Source organism: Neomonachus schauinslandi, chromosome 16 (assembly GCF_002201575.2).
Source record: "Neomonachus schauinslandi chromosome 16, ASM220157v2, whole genome shotgun sequence".
NCBI classification, from domain to species: Eukaryota; Metazoa; Chordata; class Mammalia; order Carnivora; family Phocidae; genus Neomonachus; species Neomonachus schauinslandi.
In genome coordinates, this window is record NC_058418.1 from 4,529,648 (window position 1) to 4,539,580 (window position 9,933).

The 9,933-nt window shown below is 42.2% G+C and overlaps 1 protein-coding gene across 1 annotated transcript; it reads left to right on the top strand.

The window, feature by feature from the left end:
- The first annotated feature begins 1,217 nt into the window (after positions 1-1,217).
- Positions 1,218-4,779, top strand: LOC110573777 (putative protein ZNF720). Its single transcript, XM_021682401.1, has 3 exons — positions 1,218-1,238; positions 4,056-4,182; positions 4,670-4,779. Exons 1-3 carry the CDS (start codon positions 1,224-1,226, stop codon positions 4,777-4,779), a joined length of 252 nt encoding a protein of 83 aa, XP_021538076.1. The 5' UTR covers positions 1,218-1,223.
- Positions 4,780-9,933: the final 5,154 nt, after the last annotated feature.

Genomic DNA, 9,933 nt, shown 5'->3' on the forward strand with positions numbered 1-9,933 from the left:
TTTTTTTAAATTTTTTTCTTTAAAGATTTTATTTATTTATTTGAGAGAGAGAGAGAGAGAGAACATGAGAGGGGAGAGGGTCAGAGGAAGAAGCAGACTCCCCACTGAGCGGGGAGCCCGACGCGGGACTCAATCTGGAGGCTCCAGGATCATGACCTGAGCCTAAGGCAGCCGCCCAACCCACTGAGCCACCCAGGTGCCCCTACGCTGGGTATTTTAGAGAAAGAGCAGACAGGAGTGCCTGGGTGGGTCAGTCGCTTAAGCGCCTGTCTTTGGCTCAGGTCGTGATCCCAGGGTCCTGGGACCGAACCCGCAATGGGTTCCATGCTCAGTGGGGAGTCAGCTTCTCCCTCTCCCTCTGCTACTCCCCCTCCTTGTGTTTTCTCTCTCTCTCAAATAAGTAAATAAAAACTTAAAAAAAAAAAAAAAAGAAAGGAAACAGCAAAGAAAAAGCTCTGAAACCTAGTCTGGTTATTTTGTAAGAGGCATTGGCATTTCTAAGGGAAAACTTCATTTTTAAGATTGTCTCCTTCTGTGTAGCAGAAAGAGGGAGAAAGTGTAAATCTCCAGAAACTCTATAATCAGTGGACAAGGCATGGATTAAATCAGAATATCAACCATAGCCTCAATTACTGCTTTTTGTCTGGTCACCTCCCCAAATGCTTCCCAATAGGATCATGTGTGGAGTTTCAAGAAAGGATCATATCCGGTGCCCCCCAGCCCAGATTCTGTCAAGCTGTGTGGGTGGGAACAACAGTGTTGTTTTAATTAAATGCTCCAGGCGATTCTAGGTGCAGCCAGGGTTAATTGGAGGGCTTCCCATGAATAGAAGACAGCTGAGTGTAGGCTTTGGCTCAAGGAGGAGTAACATGGTCTCCTGTACGTGAATCTGGAAGCTTCAGGTCCATGCGTCACACTTTTCTTCTTTCTTTCTGCTCCAGCAGAAGTTGTGTGTGTCTGGTTGGGGAGGCGCCCTGAAAGCAGAGAAGGAAAAATTCAAAGATTGGTCTCCAAGGAGGAATTCATTGTTTCTGAATAGCTCCTGACACAAAAGGCTAGGAAATTGGGCCTTTTCTGCATTTCCAAATCCTACCTGCAGGCGAGCAGTTTACAGGTGAAGAGGCTCGGTTGGTGGCTTTAAAAGCATTTTCTCCTGATGCAGCTGTGATTTCTCCTGGACTCTCTTCTGAGGAAGAACTCCAAAGGAGGAAGTGAAAGAAGAAATGGCCAGTTCTCAGGTAAGCCTTGTGCCTCAGTTCAGAGGCCCTGTTATCTTTTTCTCCTGAAATTCCTCACATTTAGAAATTGCAAATACGGATTTTTCTAGTTCTGATGTTTCTGCTTTATGTTTACACCTAATTTTTTAAGCCTTTTCAGAAATGATACTCAAGATTAGGTCTTTAGAACACTTCTCCCCTATAAGCCAGAGGCTTCTATCCCTTTTCTCCAACCTGGCTTCCAGTAGGCCATCAACAGTTGTCACAATGAATGAAAGACCTGCCCACCAGTATTGAAAATACTCCCTTGGTGACAGATCCACGGGGAAGGTGTGGGGTTAAAGATTCCTATTGCTGAAAAGGGTCTGGTCCTGCGATATCAGTGAAGGAGGATGGTCTTATTTAGGTCCCATCTGGAAGCTTTATCAGCTCTATGTAGACTAGGAGTAAGAAAATGCATAAATAAACACAGTGGATATGAGGCCCAAAATAACTTGGAATATTCTCTGAGAAAAAAAAGGGGGGGGTCGTACACTTTAGAATGTGGAAAAGATACTGTATCTAAAATAAACTAGATATTACAGGACAGGGAAAGTGTAGGTGATTGAAGTTTGTATAACTCAACTGTATTCTCATAATTTGACATTCTGATTTACTGTTTAGGAGCCACAAGGATGTGGTGCCTAAATGGACTGTCTCTTGATCGGATGGGGGCCCCCAAATGTAGGGCAATGATTAGGTGGAAGCTGTTGGCAGGGGAAGTGAGAATTGACCTGAGGCAGAACAAAGGAGATAGAAGTTCATTGAATCCAGAGCAAGGGAGCTGTGGACAGGACTGCAGAAGGGCTGTCTGCAAGAAAGTGGGGGCTGTTAATTAAAGGGGAAAGATATGGGGGTATTCGTACAGATGGAATCTTCCCATTTTGGGGAAATGTACCTGGTTGTAAGTAGTTAATTGGTTAGTTAGGGCCTAGGGATATTTCAGGGTGGGTCACCTGATGGGCTTGTGGTGTTCAGCCAGGTGGGGCACTGCCCCTTTCCGCATTCCATTGCTCAAGGCTCTTTGCCTAAAAGCAGCCTCTGAAGAACAAACTGTTGTAGGTTCTTGTCTGGTGGCAGGATGAAAGAATGAATCTCAAGGACACAAAAGGGTAAAGTGATAGTTTATCAAGTGAAGGTGAGAACAGAAAAACAGAAGCATCATCATCCACAAAGTGATTTTTATAAGTGTCATGTCATGGAAAATGGTTCTTGAATTAATCACCGTGACAGTTTTCTACTCTGTCACTTTTAATGTGTATATAACTACTTCCTAAATGTATGGATGGGTGCATGAAATGTAAAAAGATAGATCAATTTCACGTGGATAACTTTTTGTTTCCATCATTCTTGTCAACGTTTGACACCTGCTATGAACATTGGTTTAGAGTACTCTCAGTATGTTGACCTGCGTGTCCTTTTCAGTTGACTCTGGGACCCATAACCTGGGTTAAAACCTGATCCCTTGAATGTACTGGATGTCCTGGATATTTGACAAAATATTCACAAAAAATATAAGAATAATGTGTTTACTCTCTTTGACATTATTATTTTTTATTAATTTATGAAAAACTGTTAGATGCTATCTACTACGAAATGCTCAGAACGGCTCGTTGTTCCCTTTCTTGCTATTCTAGTGGAACCTAGAACCAATTGCTATAAAACCCATTCAGTTCCAAGTCCTCCAAGAATTCCTTCCTTCTGAGTTCTACCTCTTCGTTATTCATAAATGTGTTCCTTGCCCATAGGCTAAAGCCTTGTTAGAAATGCAGAGTCCTATTCCACCCCAGAACTGTTGAACAGTATCTGCATTTTCATGATATTGCCAATGCACTGTTGTGAAATTCTAATCACATTAGAATTTGATAAATACATTTGTAACCCACCAACACTTTGCATGTAAGAAATAGACACAACTTACACTGTATGATAATAAACAACAGTACTCAATAATGTGAATGCCTACATTGATGCCTTCAATTTTACAACTTCTCTTGGATAAACACACAGTATGTATAATGGTTTTGTGGATCATTGCCATCCTCTTACCTCGAAGTTAAACAGTACATGAGAGCATATTACTGTGTTAAAAATTACCTTACTGCAGATAACAGGAAACTCACCTAAGGAGAACCAGTTCTCCTAATATAACTCTACCAATATGAGTTGACTCCTTGTTGAGTCACAAATAGAAACTACACCAGGTGGGGTTGTAACACAAAAGAAACTTGATTTGTAGGAACTAAGATTACAGGGGATAACTTCCAAAGCAGAGACTCAAAAAGCAAGGGGAAATGATTTCCTTCTCTTTAGGGGTAGGGTGGATATTTAGAAAGGGGAGCCTGTCATCTTATGTAGAGCTGGGCATAAAGTTGCACATGGACCTTAACAAAACACTTCGCACATTAGGTAAATGAGGTTTGTGCTTCTCCGTAGGTGGAGAATTTTAGTATTACAATGAGGTAAAGGTAACTGTAGATCACTCCATGGGTTACACCTTGGTCCCTCTGCCTCAAACTGGGCCAGCCCAAGCACATCCCCTGGGCAGTCATTACCTTTTATTGGATAGTTTCTGTTTTCACCACAGGAGACTCTGCCCATGGTGTGTTTTGGTTGAAGTAAAGGATAAGGTGGAAAGAAGAGGTTAAGTCAAATGTGGGATAAAGTTTGGTGGGTACAATCAGGCAGTGAAGGCCAGGTGTTGGGGAGTCTAGCTGGTGACATTAACTCCCTCTTTGATCTCAGGGACCATTATAAACTCTGCCTATGGCCACTTGGTAACTGTGGTATTTATTGCAGGCACTGCTGACATTCAGGGATGTGGCCATAGAATTCTCCCAGGAGGAGTGGGGATGCCTGAACCTCGTTCAGCGGGAATTGTACAGGGATGTGATGTTAGAGAACTACGGACACCTCCTCTTCCTGGGTGAGAATGACTCCTTCCAGATTTCCCAAACCACATTTGTATGTGTCTTTGAAGACTGTCTCTTGGATGATGATTCTATGCACAACTGGAATTCAAAGCACTGCACTAAGTAACAAAAGTAAGGGTTTGTAGATGTAGACAAAAATCTTCCTGATGTTTGCATTTCAGCTTTAGCTTCCCCTTCCTTAAGGTAACATCATTTCTGTAGATTAGTGGCGATTCTAAATATTGAGGGGCATAAAATGGTACTGCCCACATCTAAACTCCAATTTTTCGTCCTTACCATTGTATCGGTAGTACTTGGAAGTGCAAGTTAGGATGCGAATATTTGAAACTCCTGCATGTTCTAAAGGGGCTGTTGGTCAACAGTGTCTGGGATGGGAAATCATCTTTTAGAATTCTGCAATGTTCTCTCTTCTCTACTGAGCACAGTAGTGGATTGAAAGAATCTCCAGCAATAGTTATATTCCGTTTTTCCATTAACCAGGTCTCATTGTGTCAAAGCCTGATTTGGTCTCCTTTTTGGAGCAAAAGAAGGACCCTTGGGACGTGAAGAGAAAGAAGACAGTAGCCTTTCATCCAGGTAGGTGGGAATGAATGAAGCAGATGACAGAGGTGAGGTCCAAGTCTGAAGGAGGAAGGTAGACCTTAAAATGTGGTTCCAGTAGCTCTGCTTGAATGAAAATCAGTTGGAGGAGCCCAGTTTCATGTCACTGTCTCTCACAGAGGGACATCTGCTAGCCAACATTATCATGCTTTTATATTCTCGTATAAGAGTGATATAAATCATGGTGAAGTAAGTGTTCAGGGAATCATTATTTACATTAAAGTAAGATACAGAGGTGTACGTGGGTGGCTTAGTCAGCTTAGCATTCATCTCTTCATTTCAGCTTGGGTCATGATCTTCGGGTCTTAGGAAGGAGCCCCACGTTGGGGCTCAGCAGAGTCTGCTAGGGATTCGCTCTCCCCCTCTCCCTCTGGCTCTCCCCTGGTAATGCTCTCACACGCTCTTTCTCTAAATAAAGGATAAAATCTTTTTAGAAATATGATGAAAATAAAGTAAGGTAGAGAAACATTTTGATTTTTAAATAGATTTGCCAGGGAGCTTCCGGGGGGTTTCGGTCAGTTAAGCATCTGACTCTTGGTGTCTGCTCAGGTTGTGATCTCGGTGTCATGAGGTGGAGTCTGTTAGGGATTCCCTCTCCCTCTATCCCTCCCCCACTCCTGCTCACTCATTTACTCTCTCTCTCAAATGAATAAAAAATCCTAAATAACTTGCCAGTTGCTGATTAAGGAGAATATGCTGGCAATTCATTAAAATCTGGATGTATCTTCATTTTAGCAATTAATAGAAGTCAAGAACATTAGCTGTCCTACTGAAATGAAGAGATTTTCATAGACATCTGAGGAAAGTATAGATAACTCTTCTGTAAAGGGTGTAAAATGAGCATACATCCACTTTTACTCAATAATTAACCTCAGTTTGAAAAGTATGAAAAGCACAACCCACAGATCATTATCTCAGAGGAACAAGAATGGTTCTTGAATGCTTGTAATGGGTATTTTGAACAAGAATCATACAGTGATACTGCAGTGGTTTTTTCCGAGTGCATTTGAAATTAATATGTTTTAATTAGTAACACTGAATGGATTTTAATGTGTTAACACTGATCTGGAAAGAAGTGTTACCCTACACGAACCTCAGCCTGCCCCACATTCATCAACATTGTACGTAAAGAGACAGAAACACAAAGTATACTTGACCCTTGAACTACGTGGGTTTTTGAACTGTGTGGGTGTACTTACGGTGAGATTTAATTATAGTACAGTTCTGTAAATGTATTTTCTCTTCCTTCTGATTTTCTTAATGTTTTCTTTGCTTGAGCTTCCTTTATTGTAGGAATATCATATATAATATACAAAATATATATTAATTGACTGTGGGTTTTTTTTTTTTTTTTTTAATGAGAGAGAGAACAAGCAGGGGGAGCAGGAGAGGGAGAGGGAGAAGCAGGCTCTCCACTGAGCAGGGAGCCCCATGCAGGGCTCAATTCAGGACCCTGAGATCATGACCTGACGCGAAGGCAGGGGCTTAACTGACTGAGCCACCCAGGCGCCCCTAATTGACTGTTTTTGATAAGGTTTTTTGTCGACAGCAGGCTATTGAAATTAAATGTTAGGGAGTCAACCTTCTACGTGGATTTTTAACTGCATGGGGTTGGGTCCTTTGAACCCCTGTTTTACTCAAGAGTCAAGAGTCACCTGTATTTGTTAAAGCAGTGGGATGATATCACTAATAATTTTTTTTCTCTGTGGCCTTTAACATCAAATTATTTGAGATTAGTTTCCCCAGGTTTAGGTAATACATATTTTCCTCCTTATTTTAATTGCTAGAGCAATATGATGCTTCTAAGAAGGATGATACAGATGTTTTTTATTAGAGTGTGGCTAAACAATTTCTTGATACTGCTGCCTTGGAATTCATTTTGTGTAACCAGACTACCTGCAGGGGTTTGAGCTAACTCTAGTCCCACCCAGTAGCAAATACACTAGATAAAAGCCCCCGAATGACAAGCAAAGGTGACTTCCTCAGTAGCCTTTGTGAGAGTGTCCACTGGCAGTATATTTACCTTAAGCCCTCCTTAGAGAAGATCCCCGCACAGTTTACCATACTCCACTCATTTTGGTTTGAGTTGTGCATTCTAGCCTTCGCCTGGGAACTCTAAAGCACTTCAACCATGGACTCTCAGAAAGGCATCTGCCCCAGTTCTTGCCATTCTCTCTGCCTGCACTTAGTCTTGACCTCTTCATGTTGTCCCTCAAGGCATATTATGTACATCCTCCAGGATCTATGACTAGTAAACTTTATTTTACTTTCCTTGTTGTTTTTAACTGAACCATGACTCATCACGCAATCCCTAGGGGTCCTACTTAACAACTGCTAATTGAACAAAGTCAATACATATATAATTACAAGCCATATCTACAGAATTTTCAATTACTGTTTATAAAAGTTTACCCTATATTTTTCATTGCTTGTTTTCATGAGTATACAGAACACAACATTTTCTGGTTTTGATATGTACAGAATGTAAAATGTTATATTAAGCTAAAGATATATTTCGGAATAAAAGAATAATTAGGAAGGAGTACGTATGTGTGTATGTGTGTGTGTTCCTATATCTTCAGAAGGAGAGGGAATATTGGAGCAAAGAAGGTTATTTCCATATTTCAAAATTCATGATTCCCTAGTAAACAAACGTGGGATAGATTCATAATGGGAATAATTTTCTCTACATTGTGTTGAATTTATTTCTCCTAAATCTCATGTACCTTGGCTTGAAAATCTCCCCATGCAAATCATGTCTTGTCTACCTCCCTATTTCTCAGGTAGGATCTACTCTGTTTTCCTTGTTCCAGTGTTCAGGAACTGTTGCTTATATGTTTTAGTCAGGGATTTTAAGAAGAGTTTGCATGAAATGACATGGTGTTTAAAAATCCACCTAAATATGGGAGTAATTCCTCACTGAGCATATTAAATTCCATGTAGTTTAATTGCTCCATTTCATTTCTTCCTTCTCAAGTGCAGAAGAACACTAAGTAAGATTTCTTTACTTACTATTCTTTTCCCTTCTTGGAAATGACATCATCCAAGGTAGTCACTTTATTCTAACAGTTTGATTAGGTGAAAAGTTGGAGACTTCATTGAGTCATGGGTTGTTTTAACATTCATTTGAAGGGACTAAGCATGGGACAGTGGTCAAGGCTTAGTAGATGTTCTAAACTTAGGAAGAAAACAATACTGTATTGGGAGTGATGATGCAGCCCAAGGTGACATGAAAAATATCTAGGCTAAAGAATTGGCATGAATTCTCCATGTGGGGAGAGGACACCTGTCCAAGGCTGCACTACTGAGTCTAAACTTAGAAAGATTAATTTCACTTGTTTTCCTTCCAAATCTTCTCCAGTTTTTCCATGTCCTTCTCTCCTTTATGACATAAGGCAACACAGCTGTCCTCCTTTCCTATGTTACGGAGACTGCATTGTCACTGCTCTCTCCCTCCCACACAGGCTCCACAGCCCCTTGTAGGTTGTTGGGAGCAGCTTTAAATTTTTAATTGAGGGCGCCTGGGTGGCTCAGTCGGTTAAGCAACTGCCTTCGGCTCAGGTCATGATCCTGGAGTCCCGGGATCGAGTCCCGCATCGGGCTCCCAGCTCGGCAGGGATTCTGCTTCTCCCTCTGACCTTCCTCCCTCTCGTGTTCTCGGTCTCTCATTCTCTCTCTCTCAAATAAATAAATAAAATCTTTAAAAAAAAATTTTTTTAATTGAATGGGAAGTGGTTGGTAACTGGATCATTTGAGACCATATGTAAGATTTAAATCGTATGCCATCACCACATCCTTGGTAGAATAGGAAAACACCATCAATGGGCCACAGGATTACTTCAGGCACTTGGTACTAAGAGTTGTGAGGACAGATAAAACATGATAATGGTAGCCTTCGAGAGGGAGATAAGGCTTACTAAAGCAAATATGGACAATTGTAAGAGATTTTATTTATTTATTTATTTGAGAAAGTGGAGGGGGGAGAGTGAGAGTGAGAACAGGGGTAGAAGGAGGGGCAGAGGCAGAGGGAGAGGGAAAAGCAGACTCCTCCTGAGCCTGGGATCATGACCTGAGCTGAATGCATACGCGCAACTGACTGAGACACCTAGGTGCCCCTGGAAAACTCTTGTAATGTGGGGGAAAGAACTGGTAGAGAGCTCCCTTTGGTCACTGCAAAGTCTTAAGAAGCTTCTGGTTGGGGGCGCCTGGGTGGCTCAGTCATTAAGCGTCTGCCTTCAGTTCAGGTGGTCCTGGGATCGAGCCCCGCATCGGGCTCCCCGCTCAGCAGGAAGCCTGCTTCTCCCTCTCCCACTCCCCCTGCTTGTGTTCCCTCTCTCGCTGTTGCGCTCTCTCTGTCAAAATAAATCTTGAAAAAAAAAAAAAAGGAATCTTCTGGTGATGACAAATGTCACAGAGTTGGGGACTTGGGAAATGTGGTAGTTTTCTGGGATTCAGGGATGTCAGATCCTTTACTCATGATTTCATGAATTCTCTGGTGGTTCTGAGGGCCAGGTGCTATTGGGTGACAGAGATTAACTGTACCTTTCCAGGTATAGGCATGGGAGTGGGTGGAGAGAGGATATTTGTGGGAATAGATTCAAGATGTCATTTGACTGAGTTGACGCTGAAGATGAAGAAGGCTTTTTGGATACTACTAGGCAGAAGCAGCAAGGCATGTGCTGTGGTCGCACGAAACTCTGGTGTCCCAGGTATATAACCGTAACATAGGTCTGATTCACTGTACATGAATGACATTCCAGGGATGCTGACCCACAGCTGGCAGGGACCTCCCTCACTTCCACTCAGCCCGTTGATGAATCTAGTCCTGTACTCGGCACTGTGTGCAAGGCACTGATTACCTGAGGAGCAGATCATGAGTCACCTGCAGTGAGCATGTCTGCTTCAGACAGCCCACCCAGTGTTTAGTCTTTTTTCTTTTTCTTTTTCTTTTTTTAAGATTTTATTTATTTGAGAGAGAGAAACACAGCGATAGAGGGAACACAAGCAGGGGAAGTGGGAGAGGGAGAAGTACACCCCCGCGGAGCAGGGAGCCCGATGTGGGGCTCGATCCCAGGACCCTGGGATCATGACCTGAGCCGAAGGCAGACGCTTAATGACTGAGCCAACCAGGCACCCCAAGAGGA

Bases quoted from the DNA above. Each gene is read 5' to 3' on its own strand.
- LOC110573777 (XM_021682401.1), top strand. The intron at 4,183-4,669 runs GTGAGAATGACT...TCCATTAACCAG, and splicing joins CGGACACCTCCTCTTCCTGG to GTCTCATTGTGTCAAAGCCT.